At 54.5% G+C, this 23970-nt stretch overlaps 1 protein-coding gene and 1 long non-coding RNA gene across 4 annotated transcripts; one reads left to right on the top strand and one right to left on the bottom strand.

Moving 5' to 3' along the window:
• The first annotated feature begins 419 nt into the window (after nt 1–419).
• On the top strand, nt 420–21625 carry NOP14 (NOP14 nucleolar protein). 3 transcript variants are annotated; one of them, XM_032632266.1, is made up of 18 exons: nt 420–693; nt 3403–3537; nt 4037–4178; nt 7287–7429; nt 8252–8386; nt 9307–9429; nt 10214–10345; nt 11091–11349; nt 12210–12340; nt 12881–12966; nt 13852–13987; nt 15426–15527; nt 16026–16179; nt 17819–17978; nt 19909–20056; nt 20565–20683; nt 20827–20982; nt 21192–21625. In XM_032632266.1, the coding sequence occupies exons 1-18, from the start codon at nt 499–501 to the stop codon at nt 21286–21288; spliced, it is 2553 nt and encodes an 850-aa protein (XP_032488157.1). In that variant the 5' UTR covers nt 420–498; the 3' UTR covers nt 21289–21625. The 3 variants fall into 3 exon arrangements, with proteins under 3 accessions (XP_032488157.1, XP_032488158.1, XP_032488159.1); XM_032632267.1 differs by lacking the exon at nt 420–693 and adding an exon at nt 728–1120 and having other exon boundaries at nt 21192–21314; XM_032632268.1 differs by lacking the exon at nt 420–693 and adding an exon at nt 1136–1393 and having other exon boundaries at nt 21192–21314.
• Nucleotides 21173–23947, bottom strand: LOC116754102. Its single transcript, XR_004349951.1, has 2 exons — nt 23173–23947; nt 21173–21264 (listed from the first exon to the last, which is right to left on the bottom strand). It is a non-coding gene; the product is annotated as an uncharacterized LOC116754102 (long non-coding RNA).
• Nucleotides 23948–23970: the final 23 nt, after the last annotated feature.

Below are 23970 nucleotides of genomic sequence, written 5' to 3'. Positions count from 1 at the left end.
CCCGCGCCGCCGCTGCGTCGGACGCTGCCGGCGCCGCGACGCCTCGCCCTCTGGACCAGGGACTGCGGCCCAGGAGGGGTCGGGCCGAGCCCCCGCGGTCACCCCCGCCGCGCCGTGGCCCGGGCTGTCGGCCCCACCGCCCGGGGAGGCGCTCACTGGCCGGGGAACCACCCCCCGGCGGCGACGGCTCCGGTCAACGGCTCCCCAGACGAGGGAGCCAGAGCGCTGCGCTCCACGGGGCCCGAGGCTGGGGCGCGGGGCGGAGGCGGTGGGGCGCGAGCGCGGCCTGCTGGGAGTTGTAGTCGCTCAGCCTACGGGCGGGTAAGCTGAGCGGGGGCGTGTCAGTATTTTACCCAACGTTCCTACGTCTCGCTGGCTCAGTTATCGCGAGACGGGGGCGGCACTCCTAGGCTGCGGGGCCGCGCATTAGCTCCGGAGGGCGCGCGCACTCTAGCTGCCACCTCCTCGTCAGCGACCCGAGGTGCAGCGCGTGTTGCCATGGGGAAGACCAGGTCTGCCGGAGCGCGCGGGAAGGCCCCCGGGGCCCCGGCGGGCACGCGGGGCTGCCGGGCGAGGCCCAGCGCCAACCCGTTCGAGGTGAAAGTCAACCGGCAGAAGTTCCAGGTCCTGGGCAGGAAGACGCGCCACGACGTGGGGCTGCCCGGGGTGTCGCGCGCGCGGGCCCTCCAGAAGGTGAGCGGGGCGCCGGGCCCTCCGGGGTGGGCCCCCCCGGCCCCGCCTGCCGGCCGGGACCACCCACAGCCCTGCTCCTCGAACCCCTGCGGCACCGAGGGGCCGCCGGCAGGCTTGGGCGAGCTACGGACTTACTTTCCGGTGCCCTTTTTCCCTTCTGTAAATCGGCCATGATGGTGGTACGTACATCCTAGGGCCGCCGGGAGGATGGGAAGCGTCCACTTAGAGTTCTCGGGACAGCGCCTGGAGCAGTGAGACGTCGTGTATCGTGTATGCCATGTGTCAGCTGGACTGTTTTCATCTTCGTGCCTCTGCTTCTGCGTGGGCGGGGACGACATTCCCCTGCAAAACCGCCGTCCCTCCTTGGAGACCCACACACAAGTCCAACTCAGGCAGAGTTCATCACTTCCGCGCTGCCGCGGCCCCTGTGCGAACCTCTTAAAACCTGCCCTCGTTGAGACTTTGAGCTCCGCTGGTTAGGGACAGGATAGGGGGTTACATGCTCAGTAGATGTTTGAAGGAGGAATGTATCGCTCCTTTGAAGCGCACAGCCTTGACCCTTGCAGGGTAACTGAAATGCTGCCTTCTTGGAAAGTGTCATAGCCTCCAGCTTTCCTGTGCCTACGGTTCCAGAGTATTCTGTACTTTGAAATTCAGTTCGGGTGGCATTCTCTATGCAGCTTCTGAGACATGCTCATTGGTTTGTTTAACGATATTTATTGTTACTCTGAGGAGGAGACATTAGTAAGTTAGTGAACGAATTAAAGCACAGAAAGGTCAAGTAAATTTCCCAGGGTCACACAGCTGGTAAAGGCTGGGGTTTGCACTGGGTTTGGACACCTGTGAAGCCTTTATGTGCCACTGAGCCCTTACGTTTAAGCTGTGTTCTAGCAGGTGGAGAGGTAAAGGTAAAGTAACACCTGGCCCTGCCTTCATGGGCTCATAATCTGTGTTCTGTCCCACAGCATCTAATCCAGTTGATCTTTTCTTATAAACTTATTTATTTTATTATTTATTTATTTAGGCTGCCTTGGGTCTGTTGCTGCACGCGGGCTTTCTCTTGTTGTGGCGAGAGGGGGCTACTCTTCTTTGCGGTGCGCGGGCTTCTCATTGTGGTGGCTTCTCTTGTTATAGACCGCACGGGCTCTAGGTGCGTGGGCTTCAGTAGCTGTGGCATGTGAGCTCAGTAATTGTGGCTCATGGGCTCTAGAGCGCAGGCTTAGTAGTTGTGGCACACTGGCTTCGTTGCTCCACGGCATGTGGGATTTTCCCGGACCAGGGCTCGAACCTGTGTCCCCTGCATTGGCAGGCAGATTCTTAACCATTTCGCCACCAGGGAAACCCCAACTGATCTTTTCTTTTCTTTTTTTTTTAATAAATTTATTTATTTATTTATGGCTGCATTGGGTCTTCGTTGCTGTGCACAGGCTTTCTCTAGTTGTGGTGAATAGGGGCTACTCTTCGCTGCAGTGCGTGGGCTTCTCATTGCGGTGGCCTCTCTTGCTGTGGAGCACAGGCTCTAGGCATGTGGGCTTCAGTAGTTGTGGCACACAGGCTCAGTAGTTGTGGCGCACGGGCTTAGTTGCTCCGTGGCATGTGGGATCTTCCCGGACCAGGGCTCAAACCCATGTCCCCTGCATTGGCAGGCGGATTCTTAACCACTGCGCCACCAGGGAAGTCCCCCCAATTGATCTTTGAATTGAATCAAACATTGTCCTTATTGCAAGGAGCTGGCAGTAATAGTAGACAAGACAAACTTATAGCCGACTCCGATGCACCCCTGCATCACACACCCCAGGGCGAGCTTGTGGGGGCAGATGTGGGGATGGGCATTGCATGGGCTCCAGACTAGACATGTTCTCCTTCATCACGTAAGCCTCAGTTTTCTCATTTCTCCTTAAGAGCCTGAGGTAGGAACTGCCATTCTCTCCTTTTTACAGGTGAGGCTGTAGGTGCTTCCCAAAGTCCTCGCTGGGAAGTGGTGCAGCTGGTGGGGTTCTGAGTCCTCACTCTCGACTGCACCTCCTGGGCATCACATGCATGTCCATGAATGACCCAGAAAGTGCTGAGAGTATTGGTTTGGGGCTACATGTAACTTTCACCAATAGACAAATACGTAAATATGGAATCTGCAAATAGCAAAGACTGACTGTATATACACATAACGTCACGTATATAACAAGCAAAGAGCAGATAGGCAGTGCTGCTGCAGTCTGTGTCTGTAATTGATCGTGACGTCGTCGTTGACGTAAATGGCCTCTCAGATCGTTGTTCCCTGCTCCCCTTACTCGGCTAGAACCTGAACTCCTCTGGCTTCTTCACCTGGGTGGAGTGACCTCTGCTCGATTGTTTGCTTTCTTTTGGTTGCCGTCATTTTACTTTAACCTTTGGTATTAGGCATGGAAGTACTAACACACACCCTAGAGAATGCCCTGGGTTCCAGACGTCATCCTCTTTGCTGCCGTTGCATGGCAGCGACCCAGTTTCTCCTCGGTAATTGAGATCAGTCTTTCCAGCCAGTAGATTGGCCTTTCTTGGACTGTTTGTTTCAGTGGCCTGAGGCATAGAAAATGGCATTTTCCAGTTCCTTAGAGCCAGCGTTGTGTCCCCTTGTGGAAGCACCTCCCCTTTGGTGACTAAGACTGCCAGGCCGTCAGAGCTCAGAGTTGCCAGGACCGGTGAGAGATTGTTCTATGATCTGTTTTTCAGCGCACCCAGACTCTGCTAAAGGAATACAAAGAAAGGGATAAGTCCAACGTATTTAGAGATAAACGCTTTGGAGAATACAATAGCAACATAAGCCCGGAGGAGAAGATGATGAAGAGGTTTGCTCTGGAGCAACAGGTATGGAAAACAGTCTTTTGCTGTAGTTTTACACAGAAGTCAAATACAAAGAGAAGGCCGTTTCCCCCTTGTTTGTTTATAGTTTTGTGAGTGCACAGTGGGTGGGTCTTCAGTCGTGTATCTTGCCTGTCTAGACCAAGGGGGAAGCAGCCTCTTGCACATCCCAGTTAGGTGGATAAATATCTTAACCAGAGTGCCCGGCAGTGATGCGTCCTGGGGTTCTGGACTAAACGGCTGCCTTCAACTGGGTCGAGTGGATTGTGGAGCATTCCTGGTGGGTAGAGCTGCACGATTTCCCAGTGCCTTAGGGTGCCCCGTTGATTTATTTACCTTCTGTGGGTTCTGTTTATATCCGAATCATTGCTCAAATGACCCAGAATAATCTTAAAGCTACACTGTCACATTGCACAAAAAATGGGGGAAAAAATCATTCTTTTTTTGATGTTAAATGGATGTGGAAATTTTAGGAGACTGATTTTCATTTTTTCTATTCTGTCAGCGTCAACACGAAAAGAAAAGCATCTACAACCTAAATGAAGATGAAGAACTAACTCATTACGGCCAGTCTCTGGCAGACATTGAAAAGCATAATGACATTGTCGATAGCGACAGCGATGCCGAGGACCGAGGAGTGCTGTCGGGTGAGGCCTGGGATCAGGGGCGGTCTGCTTAGCACTGACGTTCTTTCTGCCCTGCTTGGACACCTAGAAAATGCAGGTGTAGATCTTTAAGAATGTGTATATGTAGATAAGATAGACAGACAGCCTGCTGTCTGTCTGTCACAGAAAGCACTTCAGTATCCCTCCTCTTGTTTGAACTTCACCCCAGCTCATTTTACCCGTGATTTGACCAACCCGTGAGTCAGAGTTGTGGGTAAAACCCACCTCACTAACCCCTAGGACAGCTCTTCTGTACTAACCCACAGTGCTTTGCTACCACTGTTACCAGTTCTGACCCAGTGTGTGTACTAACAGTGTTTACTTAGTTCTTTTAGTCTTTGTTTTCTCTGGAAGCGCTTATGACAGTTTTGTGGGGGAAGTAACATTTGAGCTTCTTCTTTTTAATTTCTTTTTTAAAATTGATTTATTTACTTATTTCATTTTTGGCTGCGTTGGGTCTTCGTTGCGGCGCACAGGCTCTCTCTAGTTGCGGCAAGCCAGGGCTACTTTTCGTTGCGGTGCGCAGGCTTCTCATTGCGGTGGCTTCTCTGTTGCAGAGCACGGGCTCTAGGTGTGTGGGCTCAGTAGTTGTGGCGCACGGGCTTAGTTGCTCCTCGGCATGTGGGATCTTCCCAGATCAGGGCTCGAACCTGTGTCCCCTGCATTGGCAGGCGGATTCGTAACCACTGGGCCACCAGGGAAGTCCTGAGCTTCTTATTTATAGATAATAACGAAGCAGGTTAAACCGCGGCATTAGTTAACACTGATACACACCTGAACTGAGTTAGGACTCGGTTCAGGTCTGATCATCTTGGGCCCTTTTATAAAGCTGGGGTCATGTCGTAAGTTAGCATCCTTATGATTTAGAATATCCTCTATTTAGCATCTGCAGAACAAAGCTGCACAAAACTAAAACTGACTCAGCGGTTTTCTGGTGTGTGGAAAGCCAAGCCGTTAAGCCCATGACTGCCTTTTGGTATGTGGGTGATGCGGGGGCCGAAGGCCGAGGAATTAGGGCGGCCCGTGGTTCTGTCCACAGCACCGGGAGGTGGACCACAACTCTGCTGAGGCCTCGTGGTTGAGGAGGGAACATAGTTCACCTTGAGGGCCTTTCTCTTCGCACTTGCCATTGTTCGGGACTTTTTATGCACGCCTCGCTTTAAACACGTTCACCTTCACTGTCACTGAAAGGGACTGCCGTGGCACCTTAACGTTTGGCGGCCTGGTCATTCATCACAAGGTGTCGGCCTCGGCCTCGTTGGTATGATAGGCTGTGACGGTTGGCTGACTAGAGGAGAAGTTGGATTCCCATTCTGCCAGGTGTTGGGTCCTGGGGACTCAACTGTTTATTTGAGGTTTCCTATCCTCCTCTGATGTTTAGTATGAGCTCATGAGAATCCAGGTGACTTGCACATTTCCAGGTAACCTCTTATATTTGAAAATAAATATATTTGCCGTACCTTTTACAATGAATCATCAGGAAACATTCTGTTTTGTTCAACTACATAATTTATATGTTCTCCTAGATTAGGAGAATTTCATCTTAAAAATCAACCCTAGTTTTCTAATTAAATCCTATCATCAATATAAACACACTGATGGATTTTTTTTTTTCTTTTCTCCGAGAATCATTTTTGGAATCTTTTATATGATACCACCTCGTTAGTTAATGTTTTGTAAATTTTATTTCCAGAAAATATTGTAAACAATCTTGAATTAGTAGAATGCTAAATGATAGTGTTTTCTAATATGCTAAACTTGGCAGGAAGCAGAGGAATCACTCATTCACTGATTCATTTATTCAGCATGTGCCAGGCAGTGCTCTTGGTTCTGGGGAAATAGCAGTGAGTAAAACCTACCTGCAGCTCAGTTTTCTGGGGAGACCCAGACAGTAAACTAAATAATCAGTAAATCCCGCAGGCCGGTCGGAAGTAGAAGTGCTGTGGGGGAAATGAAGTCGGAGCGGTCTGGGACACGCCAGGTAGTCCTGATTAAGGTCACGAAGGAGGTGGCGGTCGTGCAGGCCTCTGGTGGTGTCACGGTCTGGGACCAGCCAGGAGCCTGTCGCTGGAGGGGGCGATGGTACAGACAGGTGGGCTGGGCCCCCGGGGCCACGGGAACAATTTTGGCTTTTACTCAGGAATGGGAGCCAGAGGGACTTGAGTGGGGAAGGACAGAGTTGGCTAGGGCAGGCCAAGAGGTCTTCCTGAGATTCTCTTGTAGGCGCGGGAGGTGGAGAGGAAGCAGGATGCGCAGGGGTGTTTGGGGAACCTGTCAGCCCAGGGGAGGCATCAGGAGGGCAGTGGGGGCCCAAGTCCGCAGACAGCCTTGCCTGGAGGAGGGAGCTGCTGCCCAGAGGAGTGAGCGTTGGCCTTTAAATCGGGCCAGAGTCTACTGCAGGGGGAGCGAGAGCAGCTTCCAGAAGGAGGCATGATGGGGGTGGCGGAGCGCAGGCGCAGACGGCGGGTTGTGGGCCTGACGGGGTTCGAGGGCCACAGGCAGGAGCTGTTTCTCTTACTGGATGAGATCTGAAGTCAGTTGCTTAGCATCTAAGCCTCTGTTTTCTCTTCCAAGAAACTGGATTTTTTAAAAGTTTCTTTCTATTCCAAAATCGACGATTCCCAGTGTTTTGTTTCTCTCTTCTTCCCTGGTAGCTCAGGCAGCCTAGGAATCAGTGACTCTAGTAGCTGGCTCCGCCCCCTGCCCCCCGGGACTTTCTGTGAGACACAGGGAGGGTGTGAAGTGGCCCTGGTCCTGGGCACGCCCTCTTAGGACTCAGGCGTGAGCTAGTTTGCGTTTGCCCATCTTCTGTGAGACGTTAACACATTGGAAAACAGGTTCTTGGTGTTTCCAGTCACTTGGATCACAGCTGTTTGGTCTTTTTATGCCTCTGGGTTTTCTCGGAGGGGCTCATCTTGGGGGTTTGTGTCGCTGTGCCTGTAGTCTCACCTGCCGTGGATGAGAGTTTTCTCTTAAACGTGGAGTCTGCTCTCAGGAACGTGCTTGGAGAAACGTTGGCAGAGCGACTGCAAAACCCACTTCGCAGCCGGGCCTGGCTTCACAGAGGGGTTTTCTGCTCTCTGTCTGCAGCTGAGTTGACGGCGGCCCATTTTGGAGGAGGTGGTGGGCCGCTTCACAAGAAGACATCTCAACAGCAGGGCGAGGAGGGGCAACAGCCGAAGTCACGCAAAGAGCTGATCGAGGAGCTCATCGCCAGATCAAGGCAGGAGAAGGTGCGTCCGCTGCCGTTCTCGCTGCGTGGCAGCACCGCCCGCAGGCTCGCTGCTGAGCTCTCGAGTCTTTTCTCCCTGTGCGGTTTAGGCTGTGTCTAATATTTTCTATGAATTCAATAAAAGCATTCACTTTGAATAGGAATACAAAATGCATTTTAAGTTTCATCACGCATGTACTTCCTCTTTTTTTTTTAAAATTTTATTTATTTATTTATTTATTTTTGGCTGTGTCGGGTCTTTGCTGCACGCGGGCTTTCTCTAGTTGCGGCGAGTGGGGCCTACTCTTCGTTGCAGTTTGCAGGCTTCTCATTGCGGTGGCTTCTCGTTGCGGAGCACGGGCTCTAGGCACACGGGCTTCAGTAGTTGTGGCACGCGGGCTCTAGAGCACAGGCTCAGTAGTTTTGGTGCAGGGGCTTAGTTGCTCCGTGGCATGTGGGATCTTCCTGGACCAGGGCTCGAACCCGTGTCCCCTGCATTGGCAGGGGGATTCTTAACCACTGCACTACCACGGAAGCCCCAAGCATGTACTTCTGATGGTTTCTTGGGGTTTTGGTTTTGGTTTGGGGGGAGGGTTGGTTTTAGTGTTTTGGCACGTATCAAGAGTCGCAAAACATCACTGCTTCTGCTAAAGGCAAACTGCTCAGAGCATCTAGAAGAGCAGTTTTACAGCAGGAAGTTCGTTCTGCGTGATGGGATCCTGAGATGCTGATTTCTCGTGGTCTCTTTCCCCGTCGGCATGTTAGGCTGAGCGGTTGTCCAGTGGGACCTGGACGTCTGCTGGAGGCCGGCAGTAATGGGGTGCCTTCTGTTCTTTTTCCCCAGAGGGAGAGACAGGCTCAACGAGAAGACGCCCTTGAACTCACAGAGAAGCTAGACCAAGACTGGAAAGAAATCCAGACTCTCCTGGCCCGTAAAACACCCAAATCCGAGAGCAGAGGTGGAAAGGAGAAACCCAAGGTGGGGTCCGCACCTCACAGGCAGCCTGGGCTCACGACCATTGACCCAGCCTTTCTCTGAAGAAGAGGGGGAGCCAGACATCTGTTCTCCCTTTTAGGATTTAAGTTTTCTGTTAAACTTTTATATTGAGGTATCTGACGTGTGTTACATCAGGGTGGAAATAGACTAAAAGTTACTTCACTATCTACTCCAGAATAATGAAAGTAAAGAAAATGGTTGTTTCTTGGTATGAGAAGACTTGGTATGTGTATTGATATATACATTTATTTATTTTTCCCCCGGACAATATTTGGTTCCTACCACATTGCTTTTAGTCTAAATTGTCAGAGAAGGTGCATTCGTTTGAGTTGCTGGTTTCTAGAAAATACTTGGATTTCACCAGATTACCTTGCCGTGTGGCCATCTGCACATCTGTGAGTCGACCTTACTGTTGCTTCCCCCAAAATCCCATTTGGGGGGCTTAATGCCTAGACAAGCAAAGTTTAGTTTTCTTTTTTTTTTTTTTTTGCGGTACGCGGGCCTCTCACTGTTGTGGCCTCTCCCTTTGCGGAGCGCAGGCTCAGCGGCCATGGCTCACGGGCCCAGCCGCTCCGCAGCATGTGGGATCTTCCCGGACCGGGGCACGAACCCGTGTCCTCTGCATCGACAGGTGGACTCTCAACTGCTGCGCCACCAGGGAAGCCCAAGTTTTAGTTTTCTTAAAGCAGATATACTTTAAGAATTTTCGAGGAGCAAATAGTTGTATATGACCTAAAGGCATCCTCGAGACTGATTAGAACAGGCCTCTGTCACACAAGAAGAAAAGACTTAGGCCGTGGTTTAGCTTCTTCCATAAAGATGTCCAGCCACAATTGGGATGTGCAGGAAGCTCGTTATGCAGGTCTTTTCTTTAAAAAAACAGTTTCTTCTTTCTGCCCTAGCCTGACGCATACGACATGATGGTTCGTGAGCTCGGCTTTGAAATGAAAGCGCCGCCCTCTAACAGGATGAAGACGGAGGAGGAGCTGGCCCAGGAGGAGCGGGAGCGGCTCAAGTGCCTGGAGGTGTCTAGGGGGCGGGGCAGGGGGCGGGGCGAGGCAGGGGCAGGGGCAGGGCTGCTCTGGGAAGCTGCTACTACCGGAAAGGCCCTTTCCACCTTGCTGTGTTCGATGGGCTGGAGGTGTGCTGTGTTTTACCAGTGGAATCTTTTTAGTCTCTAAACAAGTTTGTTTTATTTTTTTTAACTATAAAAGGAAAAAAAAATGCAGATAATACCCAATATAACAAATTAAAAATGACTTTCTTTCTAATCCTTTTACCTCAGAACAGCTGCTAGTGATATAGTGCACTACCTTTTCACCTCGTTTCTCTTAAAGGTTTTTAAATTTCCTTACGTTACAAAACAAAAATGAAGTGGAGGCATACTGTCGTGCATCTGGCCTTTTCAGTACCCCCGTCGTGGGCCGTCTCCTATGGCCATTGCATGGTTCAGAGGGACAGAGTAGCTGAGCTGCTTGTTAAATGGATGCAGACCTCAGTGTAAAGTGTCCTGCTCCTCTTCTGGGGCCTGGTGGTGAGTGAAGCCGATGGTTGGCCACCATCATTTGGCCAGAAAGCCCTCAGGGTGACAGCTTTTCCTTCCTTGTGACGGGAACATATTTCTGCCGCAGTATTTTTATTTTTGTTAAAATAAGTCTTCCACACGATGCTTGCCAAGGGTTTGCATGTCTGGTTGAAGAAAGCAGAAGGCAGGCCTGAAGCAGCTGTGACGGCCGAGGGAGCCTGGAGCGTGCGTCCCTGCCATGTGCTCACAGCACGGCAGACAGCTTTTCTGTCTTTCCTGCTCAGGCTGAAAGACTCCGGAGGATGCTTGGAAAGGAGGAGGATGAACATATTAAGAGACCGAAACACATGTCGGCGGATGACTTAAGTGATGGCTTCGTACTAGACAAAGACGACAGGCGTTTGCTTTCTTACAAAGTAAGATGTTTGCCTTCGTTTCCTTTTTTTTTTTTTTAATTTAAAGCAACACATTTCCTGGTTTTTCACTTGATAGGTTTACCACAGGTAGAAATTGTGAGTCTTTTTAGAAGCAGTTTCTCTGTGGCTCTTTCTAAAGTTGGTGAGGTTTTTCATTCGCGAGCCCCATTAGCTCTATACTCCTCTGCCCTTTCAAAGCGTCGGCCCCACTCGGGGCAGGAAGATAGGAGAAGGCCAGGGGTCTCGAGCAGAAAGGATTCCAAGACGGGAAACTGGGTGCTCGCAAAACACTGGGTTATCTGGGGGAGTCGTCAGGGGTCACCCTCCGATGTTGAGGTCCCGCCACCTCCGCGTGCAGCCCACATGCCAGGAAGCCCCAGCTGTTCCCCAGCCCCACGAGCAGCAGGGCTGCCAGACACTCAGCAGCCGGAGCCTGTCCGCTGGGGCGCCTTCCGCATCCTGGACCCCCGCCGCTCCCCAGCAGAGACAAGCGCTGCCCAGAGTCCTGGCGGCAGGGTGTGGGGACTGCGGTTCCCAGGCCTTTAGCCCCGTGACGTGTAGCAGCCCCGCAGGAGGTGGGAGAGAGGACCCACGCCCGTGGACGGTGCAGCACCGGGCCGCATGTTCCTGGCAGACAAGTAGCATAAAGCGTCTGCACGTGCACGGCCCTCAGACGTGGTCACAGGCTGTGCCAGCTGCTGTCCCCTGAGGAGTGATGCCGCTGGTTCCCACATTCTGTTCCCAGGATGGAAAGATGAACGTCGAGGAAGAGCCGAGCGGGGAAGCCAGTAGCAGTGAGAGCGAAGGGGAAGAGGGCAAAGGCTCGAGCGAGGGGGACCCAGAGGAGAGCGATGGCCCGGACGGCCCCTCGGGCCTGGAGTCTGACGTGCAGAGCAAGGACGGGAGCGAGAGGACCCAGGAGGAGCAGCGTCCGAATCCCGGGGAGCGATCGACAGCCGACGACCGGGAGGCTGCCAGGGCCGAGCTGCCCTATATGTTCGCAGGTAGACAGACAACTGGGGAGTGACCGCAGTGACCTGGTGGCGTCTGCCTCACGGGCTGCGTCATGGAGTGGGACAGGGTACAGGCCTGGACACACGAGCACAGCCCGTCTGTGCTGTCCTGGCTGGCAGACAGGCATGGTCATCCTTCTCCGCGATGCCCCTGGGATCTGACCCGAGTGCTCTGGGCAGCACGTCAGCCTCTGCTATGTGACTGCAGCAGTTCTGCAGGCCGCCAGCGGAGGTCCCTGCCGCTTGACAAGTCGGCCCTGTGTGGGCAAGGGTGGCCGCGGAGCTGGGCTCAGGCCTCGTGACATGGCATGTAGCACACGGAGGGCTGCTCTGTCCCACGTGCAGACACCCCATCCGGTTCCAGTCCGCAGGCCTAAGCTGTCCTGCGACTTAAGTGTGTTTCCAGAGCGGTTGAACCGGCGGGTGGAGCTGGCTGCCGGGGGCATCTCAGACGTGACACTGCTTTGCTCGCGGGGCTCCTTCCAGCTTCCAGCCTGTTCTGAACGGTCCCGGCGGCCACCCCGCCCACGCACTGTCCCCTCCTCCCTCCCCGTGTCGGGCATTGGGATTCCTCCTGGAGGGGAGCTTGGGGTCATTTCTTCGTCGAGGCTTGTTGCAGGCAGCCCAGTTTCCTCGAGCCTCACCCTTGGCGGGCACGCGGGCACACGTTAGAAGCAGTGTGGTAATTACACAAAACGAGTGCTTCTATAAAATAGGCGGAAGTATTTCTTTGGGTGAAGTAAAAGAAGTTCAATTATTTAATTTGTGTTCAGTTTTTATCTCCGTTACTAGAAATGTAATTCTCATTTCACAAGTTAAGCGTGGAGTGTGTTTTGTATTTATTTTGATAGCTCCCGGATCCTACGAGGAATTGAAGTCTTTATTATCGGGAAGATCGATGGAAGAGCAGCTTTTGGTCGTGGAGAGAATTCAGAAATGCAACCATCCAAGTCTCGCAGTGGGAAACAAAGCAAAACTGGAAGTACGCTGAGTCGTTTGTCTGCAGTGTTGGGAGTGTCAGGGAAGAGCCCTGGTCTGTGTGGGCGTCGTAACCGTGAAGCTGGTAGTCCCGAAGTGCACCCCGTGCTTACGGCCGCAAGATTTCGCGGTGGGGTGCGGGTCGGGGGGCAGAGAGCCAGGCCTGGGTGTGCGTCAGCTCCAGGGCCACGGCAGGCCCAGGAGGAGGCCGAGCTGTTGACCTCAGTTTACACTGAGTCCACCGCGCGCACCATCACACAGCAAAGCCAGGCTTTGGGGAAGTAGATAGCTAGGAACGTGCCTCGTCCTCTTTGGCGCCCGGCCGGCGTGCTCCTGGTCTAGGACTGAGGCGTCGCCCGCCGGCCGAGGCAGCACCCAGACCCTGTGCTCTTCGCCCCCGTGCCTGCCTTGGGTCACACGCCCCCTTCGCTGGCCCTGAGGCCCTCGCCCCACCCGGTGCGGGGGCACAGGGGGCAGGGCGTCCTGTGCCGCGGCTGCGTTCTGGGCTCAGCCCTGAGCTCTGGCCCCAACCCTGTTCCTGCAGAAACTGTTTGGCTTCCTTTTGGAATACGTCGGAGATTTGGCTACAAGTGATCCTCCAGACCTTGGCGGAATCAATAAGTTGGTTGTGTAAGTGAAAACGGGGTGCCTTATCTGGAACGTGGGGCTCAGTTGAACAAATTTTGTGCCTTTTAGTAAAGTTGTAGAATAACTTCGGAGTTACTAAGGCAGCCTTGCCAATGGGCCCACAGCTCGCACAGCTGCGGTGATTTCCATACGCCATCCTGCTCCTAAGTCGTGTTGACGCGCTACTCCCATTGCCCTAGAGATGGGACCTGCTTTTAACTGCAAACGAATCGACTTTAAGACAGTAGGATCCCTTCAGTTTATTAATATTTGACAGCGAATTTTCTGTTTCATTCGTCCGCCTGCTGCTGTCCTGCGCGGGGTCCCCGGGCCGGGCTCTGCAGCAGGTCCCGTGAGAGCAGAGCAGCATGGTGGCTCCTGGCCCCGTGGTGGCTGGAGCAGGGCGCAGCGGGCAGGGTGCTCAGTTGGGAGGGTCCGTGAGAGCAGGTGCCTGGTGGTGCCCTCGGGCTGGCCACCTGCACACCCCTCCACCCCGTGCCAGCCTCTGCCCCCAGGAGTGCTGGTGAGGCACCACTGGGTTCAGGACTGTCAGCCACGTCTGGCCCTTAGAATATGCTCCCCGTGCTGTTACTTGTATAAACAGAGCTACTTTTGCCACCAGTACTGAGAAGTTATGATCAGGTTCTTAGCAAATAGCAAAAATGAATATAGGTTATTATAAAACACTATTAGAAAAACTACCTGGATCACCGAGACGGCCAGCCAGGTGTCAGTAAGGAAAAGTGCATTCATCCAGGGGCTTCCAGCTCCAGCTCAGCCGGCAGGTGACTTCACAGGAAGATAGATGATAAACGTGGGTGGTTTGAGGGGGTTTCTATGTTTTTGTTACCTACGGACATTCTCCCCTGACATGTCTCTGATGAACAGGCAGTTGTATAACCTTTGCCAGATGTTTCCTGAAGCCGCAAGCAGCGCCATGAAATTTGTCCTCCGAGATGCCATGCACGACATGGAAGGAATGGTTGAGACCACAAGCCGGGCGGCCTTCCCGGGCCTGGACGTGGTAAGCCAGGGGCGTGTCTCATCTGGCTGTTGACCCGCGGCCGCCAGCTGTCCAGTGTGCTGCCATGGCACAGTGGGGCTGGGGGCTTCAAGAGGGTGGTCTGCCCCAGAGCCTCCGCAGCTATCTGGAGGGCACGCTGGGCCAGGCCTGGAAGGACTGCTGACCTGTTAACAACTAGCTAACGTGGGCTCAGGAGCAAAGTTCCTGGTTTGACTTCTCCGTGAACAGTGCCGTGTTTAGTCTTGATGGCAGACCCGGGGTGTGTTTTCCTGAGGACCTGAACCTGTGGGCTGGTTGCTCCACCTGCTTGTGCACAGCGACCTCTGACCTCTCTGAGGTTTCTGACCGTTTCACGACAGCCGTGGGCCGTGTCGTCAGCTCTGGTCACTGAAGAAGTACTGCTCAGTCCGTTCCATTTTCTGGTCTTCGTGTTGAAATGAACTAACAGCGACTGGCAGGAACTTAAAAGTTCGGCTTTAAGGCTTCCCTGGTGGCGCAGTGGTTGAGAGTCCGCCTGCCGATGCAGGGGACACGGGTTCGTGCCCCGGTCCGGGAAGATCCCACGTGCCGCGGAGCGGCTGGGCCCGTGAGCCATGGCCGCTGAGCCTGCGCGTCCGGAGCTTGTGCTCCACAACGGGAGGGGCCACAACAGTGAGAGGCCCGCATACCACAAAACAAAACAAAACAAAAAAAAAGTTCGGCTTTATGTCAATGGGTCAGTAGACTCCTTGGGAAGGCATCTGAGCCAGTGTCTGTGGCCTCGGCCCCTTTCTCTGTGTGACCTGGGGTAGGTGGGTGCCCGAGCTGTGGCTGAGGGTATCCAGCCTGCCACCCCAGAGCCTGTCCCCGGCGAGGAGTAGTGGGGAGGCCAGGGGGGTTGGCAGGCTGCCCGGGCTTCCGTCCTGGGCTGCGCGGGCCTGGCCTCTCCCGGCTGTAGGCGGTAGTGATGGCTCAGTGGTACCTGTCCCGTAGGCTGGCGTGAGGATTCATGAGTTGATGTTGTTACTGAACCAAATTGGGGTCCACCCTTGCCTGGCGCACTGCAAAGCCAGCCGACTTGTGCCAGGTTGTGGGGAAGAAACGTGCAGCGTTTACTGCAGGCACCCGTCCAGGAGCACAGGCAGCTCGTGCTGAAGAGACACGGACTCCCTGCTGGCCTTCAGGGGAGGGGTTTTAAAGGCAACATCGAGGGGGAGGGTCCCAGGGTGTGTGACTAGCTCGTGGACTTCCTCTGAGTGGCTGGTGGTGAGCTGACAGGGTGTTCTGGGATCTCAGCAGTAGCCACTTGGTTCCCACCGTCTGGGGTCTGGTGCTCGTGGGCAGCCTGCAGTCACCGTCCCCGTTGGTGGTGGTCTTAGTTTCCGCAGAACAGCTCAGAGGTATGCGTCAGGTTGTGTGTCTCCCTTCTTTAGCCCGTGTGGTGGCGCTTTCTTTCCAGCTCATTTACTTGAAAATTGCTGGGATGTTGTTTCCAACCTCTGACTTCCGGCACCCGGTGGTCACGCCTGCGCTGCTGTGTCTGAGCCAGCTGCTAACCAAGGTACGTCAGGGCCTCCCCATCGGAGCCAGCCCTCCCTGGGGCTGAGCGGCGCCGCGGAGACTGGCCCTCCTTGGGCAGGAGTAAGAAAGGCTCGTCAGCGAGGCCTGCGTAGCAGCTCCTTCCCAGAGCTCCCGGGCGAGGTGGCAGAGGGCGTGACCCCAGAAAGCGCATGAGGGCATCGTGTCTGATCTGGGGTTCTATTCCCCTCTTGGCTTTAAAAGCCCAAATAGCTCCGTTTTCCTTGAGGGGGCGTGTGATCGGTGCCCACTTGCTGTGGCAGTCATCAGCGTTCGCTCCGAAAGGGTGGGACCTTACGGTCACAGGGCTCTGTGCCTGATTGCACGCCACGCGCCTCGACCCTGCCGTGGGGGTGGCGCTCCCCCCCGTGCAGAGGAAGGTCGGGGCCTGTGGCCCCCCGCGGAAGCCAGGCTGTCTGCCTGGTGCAGTGTTGTGAATGTTGTTCCCGAGTGGACACTGTGCCCTGTGTTCCTTTGCCAGTGTCCCATCCAGTCCCTCCAAGACGTGGTGAAGGGGCTCTTCGTGTGCTGCGTGTTCCTGGACTATGTGTCTCTGTCCCAGAGGTTCATACCTGAGCTCATCAATTTTCTTGTTGGGATTCTTTACATCGCAGCTCCTAACAGGCAGAGCCAAGGTGAGTTGATTGGAGGCAGCGTTTGCAAATATACTGTACTTTAGACTTCTAATAGGAATCGGTATTCATTGTAGAAAGCTTAGGATGTGGGGAAGTTAGAAAGAAGACAAGAGAATCTCAAGTCCCATCATCCAGAGCAGCGTCCTTTTTCCCTCTGTGTGGATGTGTGTAAACCCACATTTCGAAAAAAATCAGGATCCCACTCTATCTGCCCAGCACAGCAGCCCATTTCCACGTGTGGGGAGTCTGAGCTTAGTGTAAAGTACCCCCCAGGCGGCAAGACTACCTACCAGAAATACATAAAATACTGAAGTTTACTGTATTGACTGTGTGTTGAAACAGTATTTGGGGGGGGAGGGTAAATAAAATACATCCATTAAGATTTACCTTTTTGGGGGCTTCCCTGGTGGCGCAGTGGTTGAGAGTCTGCCTGCCGATGCAGGGGACACGGGTTCATGCCCCGGTCCGGGAAGATCCCACATGCCGCGGAGCGGCTGGGCCCGTGAGCCATGGCCGCTGAGCCTGCGCGTCCGGAGCCTGTGCTCCGCAACGGGAGAGGCCACACAGTGAGAGGCTCGCGTACCGCAAAAAAGAAAAAAAAAAGATTTACCTTTTGTTTTTACTCGTTTTATATGGCAACCAGAACACTTTAACTTGCGTAGCTCACGGTGTATCTCTAGTCAGCAGCACCGCTCCTGTAGTTCCTACGATGTTCTGAATGTTGGAAGGAGATCATGGACAGCAGTATTCTGAGAGGGTTTCAGCAGTTGTTGCTCTTCAGAACTATCACACCCTCCCCTCCCCTCCCCCACACAGGATGCCGACACTCCTCCCCACGCTTCTGCCCACTCACGCCACGGCTCCCTCGCCCGCCAGGAGCTGCCCACCTTTGTCCCCTCGCTCCTCCGTGTCTAGAGGGGCTCCTTTCCCGGCCTCCTTTTCCCTTCCCTGCCCTTCCACTTTCTCCTTGTAACCTCACATGGACACTTGCCTGATTTCTCTGAGCCCCACGCTGCGGGCTCCTCTCTGCCAGCCGTGGGGATGGGCACGGGGGGGACAGCCACACCCCAGGGAGACGTCAGGGTGGCTCCAGTGCTGGAGGAGGGGCCCCGGTGGAGGGCACTGGACGCTGGAGTCGGGACTGGTCAGCGGACTGGCTGTCGCCCGTATGCCCCCCACCCTATGCCCAGCCACCGCCCACTCTGCCGTGCCTGGACCGCACCCGGCCTGGCGCCCTCCCCGGCAGTCCCTTCCGTCTGCTTCGACTGCTCCTCTGAGTGACACTGGGCTTAAGTCCTGCTCGCTCCCCGGGTCTCTGGAGCAGGCCTTCTCTGGCCTGGTGAGCTCTGCACCCTGTCCCACCACCCCAGCTCTCCTGACAAACCCGCCTCACCCTCCTCTGCTTTTCCTTTGTCCGTCGGTTCTTACTGATGCTCAGTCTAGTCTGCCCACGAGGGCAGGGGCCTGGTCTGAGCTTGGACTTGGCCCACACCCCCGTCAGAGCTGTCGCTTGTCTCTGGTGGTAAGCACAGCACGTATTTGTTAGAATGAACTTCCAAAGGCTTCACCCTGCAGAGCCTGCCCTGCGAGCCCGGTATCCTCAGAGGCTGACTCTGTCGCTGTCCCACTTGGAATCCAGGTTACACTCTGGTGCACCCTTTCAGAGCACTTGGGAAGAACTCGGAGTTGCTCTTGGTTTCTGACGAGGAGGCCACGACCACGTGGCACAGGAGAAGCCTCCCCCTCCAGTGGGCAGGAAGACTGAAAGCCCAGACTGAGACAGAGGCCAACCACACCAGGTACGTGCGGGCCTGGGGCTCCGGGCCGTGGTGCCAGCTTAGACCTCCGAGAGGCCAGGCTGCGAGCCAGACGTGACCCAGCACCCAGCCTTGAAGATGCACCCGTGTTATCTCTGTTCGCAGATGAAATGATTTTGTATGTGGAAAATCCTAAAGGTTCCACAGCAGAGCTGTTGGATCTGATAAGTGAATTCAGCAAAGTAGCAGGATACAGAGTCAACGTACAAAAGTCAGTTGTATTTCTACACACAAACAATGAACAGTCTGAAAGGAAATTGCAAAAACAATTCCATCTACAATAGCATCAAAAGGAATAAAATTACTTTAAGAATTAGCTTATCCAGGGAGGTGGAAGACTAGTACGATGGAAACTACAAAACATTTGTTGAAAGTACTTAACAAAGACGTGAATGAATGGCAACACGTCTGTGTTCCTGGACTGGGAGACATAATCACCTCCAAATCCCACCACGTTAGGGGTTCGGTTTCAACAACGGGATTTTGTGGGGTCACATCCTTCAGTCTGTAGAAGTAGAATGAGGAGGGGACTAGGACTTTTTCTCCTAAGTCCTTCCATTCTCTGATTTTTAAAAAAATTATGGTTTTTTGAATTTTTTTGTTGACATTTATTGTGTTAAAATGCAGATAACATTTACCATCTTAACCATTTTTAAATGTATGGTTCGGTGGCATCTTAAGTACATTTACACTGTTAAGGAACCGCCACCACCCTCCATCTCCAGAACTTACTCATCTTCCCAAACTGAAACTGTCCCCATTAAACACTGATCCCACGCCACGCCCCAAGCCCCACCATCCTCCTTTCTGTCTGTGGATTTGACTCCTCTGCTGCTCTCATACAAGTGGAATCACAGGATTTGTCCTTCTGTGACTTATTTTATTTCACTGAGTGTAGTGTCCTCGGTGTTCATCCGTGTTTAGCAGGTATCAGAATCTCCTTCCTTTTTAAGGCGGAATCGTACCCCATCGTGTGGATGGACCACATTTTGGTTATTCATTCATCCCTCAGCGGACACTTGGGTTGCTCCCACTTTTTGGTTATTCTGAATAAGGCTGCTGTGGACATGGGGGTACAAGTATCTATTCCAGTTGCTGCTTTCAGTTCTTTTGGGTTTATACCCAGAGATGGAATTGCTGGGTCAGATGATAGTTGTATTTCTAATTTTTTGAGGAACCTCCATGCTGTTCTCCACCACAGCTGTACCATTTTACATTCCCACCAACAGCGTACGAGGGTTCCAATTTCTTCACATCCTTGTCAACACTTAGTAATTTCTGGATTTTTGATGGTAGCCATCCTCATGGGTACGAGGCGGTATCTCATTACGATTCTGCCTTGATTTTCCTAATGATCAGTAATGAGCATCTTTCCATGTGCTTGTTGTACATTCATAACCTTTGGAGAAATGTCTGTTCACATCCTGCTGGCCATCTTTTTCCATGAAAACCTAACTTTCCCAGAATGTGTGTTATTTTCAAAGTATATCTGCTTGATATTGGAAATAGTTTTAGTAATTTAAAAACTACAACGGGGTTTATTTAAGATGAGGACTCCAGCCATTGTAGTGAGTGAGTCAGTTTTCTTGGGTCTCTCCCAAGAAATGTATATGTGTTACTAAACTTTTTCTTCTGTTTAAAAAACAAAAAACACCGAGTACTCTTTCCAAGTTGTTGCTGCATTTCCCACAACGTTCTTTCCTATTCAGGGAAGCAGGATGTTTTCTTTAACTCCTGATCCCATCAGCCGTCGGGCCGCAGCCGTTGCCCAGGGCAGATGTTGGACCTCAGGGTCCTGCGGCCCAGGCCCACGAGTGGAAGATTTTCATCTTTGCCAAGTTGATGGGCTTTGTTGGTGACGGGGAGGGGCCCTTCCTTCCTGTTCGCCTGAGGCCGGGTGTCACCCATGCAGGCTGTCCTGCCTGGCCATGTGTCTGGCTCTGGTGCAGCGCTGTGTGACCGTCTATGGCGCCCTGCCCTCCTTCCACGACATCGTGCAGCCCCTGCGAGCCCTCCTGATGGAGCACCTGGCAGCCCGCAGCTGCCCGCCCGAGCTCCAGGTGAGGCCTCCCCTGGCGCGGCCGTGTCCCGGAGTTGGGGCAGGCTGGTGGGCGTTTCTGTCACGGGGGTTCCGGCGCTAGGAATCAAGGCCGGCCGCCCCCATCAGCCTGGGCAGCGGCTCCAGGCCCCGCGCCCCTCCCAGGTCACTCGGGTTCTGAGGATGGTCCCACTGCCCTGCACCAGGCGACAGGAAGCCATGAGGGGCGCCTGCCTTTTGGCCTGGGGGCTCCCCTCTGTACAAATGGGCTGGTCCCCATCATGTGCTCCCCACATTCCTCTGGGAGAGACCGTTCTGTTCCTCGATGGGTCTGTAGGTCTGAAGTCCCACCAGGCCAGATGCCACAAGGACACTGCAGGAAGGTGGAAGTTTCGTGAGAGCCGGGCCTTCTGGGCACAGTGGCTCTGCACCTGCAGCCGCCGGGCCCAGGGGAAGGGGTGGCCCGGAGGGAGGAGCTCCGGAGGCCACGGTGGGCAGGCCTGGTGGCGTCAGCTTTTCTCACGTGTCAGGAGCTGAGTCGGAGCATTTTGACGGAAATGGAAAAGCAGCCGAAGCACTATCGACCGCTGGTCTGTGAGAAGAGCAAGCCGGTGCCGCTGAAACTGTTCACCCCCCGGCTGGTCAAAGTGTGAGTACGGAGGCCACCCCAGCACCCCAGCCCCAGAGGGGCCTGGGAGTCCGGGGCTGTGGCTGGGGGCGGCCTTGACCGGAGGCCTGGCAGGCTCTGGGTGCGCAGACCCTGCGCCCTCAAGGCCGGCTTTGCACCTTCAGCCTCGAGTTTGGGAAGAAGCAGGGCTGCACGAAGGAGGAGCAGGAAAGGAAGAGACTGATCCACAAGCACAAGCGAGAATTTAAAGGAGCCGTCCGGGAGATCCGCAAGGACAACCAGTTCTTGGCTCGGATGCAGCTCTCAGAGATCATGGAACGGTGAGGGGCGACGGGGTTTGGCAGGTGCTGGTGTGGGTGCTGGGCCGGGGTAAGGGTGGGCCAGGGGGCCTGCTCCCCTCACTTGTCCTCTGTCCTGGGCGGAGTTGCAGGCCCCACGCGGATGTGAACTGCTATTGGGTCAGATAGGAAAAAGGGCAAAATGTCCTCCAAAAAGTATCCAAAAATGGGCTTTTTTTTTTTTTTTAAAGGGACGCGGAAAGAAAACGAAAAGTGAAGCAGCTTTTTAACAGCCTGGCCACACAGGAAGGTGAATGGAAGGCTCTGAAGAGGAAGAAGTTCAAATAATAAATTATGTTTTATAAATCAGACAAGGAGATGCTATGTAATGAATGCTGTAAGGGGTGCTGTAACGTCAAGAGTTATTTTCCTGTACTTCGCTTCATGTTAAAACGCCTCTCCTGACATACTGCACTTTGGGAACACGGCCAAGCCTCTGTGGGAGCTACATGCCGATAAACTGTGAACCACCTCTATTCCTCACTTCCAGACAGTCCTCAGTTAATCACAAGGCTTGGGACTGATGGGATTCAGGCTAATGTTTTTGGTCAACCAAGCATATTTGCCTTGAGGTGTAGAATTCAGTGTTACTTAATGTTACATAAATTTTCAGTCATCAGTGAAACAAGTTTGCACATAGTTTACAAATCAGAAAAGAAAGACGTCACCTGTAATCCCGGCACCCCAGCAGCCACGATCGGCTTTGCCCCAATCCATACCCAGTCTTGATTAATGCTTTGGAGTGCCAGGCCGCTGTGAAGGCAGGAGGGGTTGGGCTGCATCTGCATTGACCCAAGAGGCTTCATAAGGACACAGGAGCCACCTGCCCGCCCTCGCGGCCCTGGGGGGCTACGGCCTTGCACAGAATGCTGCCTCCCTGCGGGGGTGCAGAGGTGGTCAGGTCCCCCAGCCCCCGTGCCCTGCCCCCAGTCTCCGAGAGTGAGGCACTGGTCCTCACACCCCAGGTGACCATGCGGCACGTGGCAGAGCCCTCACCGTCAGCTGGCAGCCCTGCCGGGTGGCCCTAACACATCAAGAAACCCATCCTTGGGACTTCCCTGGTGACACAGTGGTTAAGAATCCGCCTGCCAATGCAGGGGACACGGGTTAGAGCCCTGTCCCACATGCCGCGGAGCAACTAAGCCCGTGCGCCACAGCTACTGAGCCTGCGCTCTAGAGCCCACGAGCCACGACTACTGAAAGCCTGCGCGCCTAGAGCCCGTGCTCCGCAACAAGAGAAGCCACGGCAATGAGAAGCGCATGCACTGCAACAAGGAGTAGCCTCCGCTCGCCGCAACTAGAGAAAGCCCGCGCAGCAACGAAGAGCCAACAGAGCCAGAAATAAATTTTAGAAAATGAAGCCCATCCCTGAGATCACAGCCACAGAAGTGACCATGGAGAGATTGGAGGATTAGCCAGACTGGACATGTGGGAAGAGGGTGACTGATTCTGGCTCCCCCAACAGGGAGGCTGGTGGGGAGAATCGGGAGTTTGATTTGGGGCGCTGTTAGGCCGTGTTGGGGCTCAGAAGGGCAGAGGGACAGGGCCAGAGCGCCCCCTGGTGGCAGGCGGAAGGGACAGATGAGGCCACGTTGGATGAGATTTCTGCATCTTTACCTTCTTTCTAGGATTGTTCAGAGATAGGTGTTTGCCAGGTGCGTGGCTCCACAGATCTCGAAGGCCCTGGCAGGTGTCGGGGCCACAAACGGGGCTGGCTTCACCTCGCTGTGTAGGCCTAGCCTGCTGTTAACATCGTGCAGACTCAAGACTCCACCCACACGTAAATCCTCCTGCAGCTGTTGCTACTTAAATTCGCCAAGCCGCTGATCCCGGGGGCGGGGGGGGGGGGGGGCGTGCTGCTGAGTTCTGTGGCGGTGGAACGTGCCAGCAACAAGCTGATAAAGCCCCAGCTTTGGGTCCTGGGTCGCCCTGAGCACACCCACCTCTGCCCACCCTGGCCTCTCCACTCCACTGCAGGCACAGTCCTTGGAAATGTCAGTATCCATGTGGATGGCCCGTCCCAGCCCTGCCTCCTACTCCTTGCAAAGGGGCGTGTGTAGAAGGGGTCGTGCAAGAAGGTGGTTATGAAGCCAAAGTGTTTCCATGTGAGTACATTTGCCGACATATTGCCCAGCTCTTCCTCCCCTCTGCCGCGCGCCCACCAGCTCTTACCTCCGCTGTGTCACGTGAAGGCTTCTAAGCGGGGGTAGCACGGCTCAGGTGGAAGAGGCGAGCATCCCCTGAGCCTCCTTGGAACGCGTGTCCTCAGGGAGAGCTAACACGTGTTCTCTTTGGTCGTAGGTGGAACAATTATAAGTTAGGCAAAGTGTGACTGCTTGGATGTTTGAAATTTAGTGTTTTCGGAGAGGTGCATGAGTGCTGAGCTGACGGGGTGGACTGTCCTTCCGGATAGTTCGGCCACAGATGCCTGAATTTCAAGGGACGGAAGGGAAGCAGGAGCTGCTGGCAGGTCCAGAAGTCCAGAACCTCCAGCTGCCGTGGGGTCTCCCCCGGCGCGGGCCCAGGACCGAGCGCGCCCTGGGGGCGCCTGCTCCTCCCCGCTGACCCCGGGGCAGGCGGGGCACCGGAAAGTCCTGACCTCACGCCCCCTCCTCCTCGCCGGCCCGGCCGAAGCCCCAGGGTGGGCGAACCCGCGCCCCCGCGCAGATGCCGCGTATCTGCGGGCGTATTTTGGATGGGAGTGGACGATGCGAGGAGCGTCCGGTCAGGGTGGACCCCGCCCAACGGCCCTCCGGACGGAGCGCCCAAAACCCCGAGGTCCTCAGCGGGCGGGTCGTCACTCGGGCGCAGTGTCCGGGGGCAAATGGGACTGTGGCCTGTCAGGCGCCTCCGGTTGGATTCCTTCCTGCCGGCAAGCCGCTGCCGGACCCGATATCGGGCCGAGTCGCGCGGCCTTGCAGGACCGGACGAGGCCCCGCCCAGCGGCCGGAAGAGGGTGCGCAGGGCCGC

This window comes from Phocoena sinus, chromosome 5, assembly GCF_008692025.1.
Source record: "Phocoena sinus isolate mPhoSin1 chromosome 5, mPhoSin1.pri, whole genome shotgun sequence".
Classification (NCBI taxonomy): domain Eukaryota; kingdom Metazoa; phylum Chordata; class Mammalia; order Artiodactyla; family Phocoenidae; genus Phocoena; species Phocoena sinus.
Note: the sequence above shows the minus strand (reverse complement) of the source record. Positions and strands in the feature narration are given on the sequence as shown.

What these genes read in the sequence shown, in the direction of transcription:
- NOP14 (XM_032632266.1), top strand. Translation starts at nt 499, where the DNA reads ATGGGGAAGACCAGGTCTGCCGGAGCGCGCGGGAAGGCCCCCGGGGCC. An exon ending in AGCGGCTCAAGTGCCTGGAG is followed by an intron (nt 9,430 to 10,213) that starts GTGTCTAGGGGG and finishes TTTCCTGCTCAG; the next exon opens with GCTGAAAGACTCCGGAGGAT. An exon ending in GGAATCAATAAGTTGGTTGT is followed by an intron (nt 12,967 to 13,851) that starts GTAAGTGAAAAC and finishes TCTGATGAACAG; the next exon opens with GCAGTTGTATAACCTTTGCC.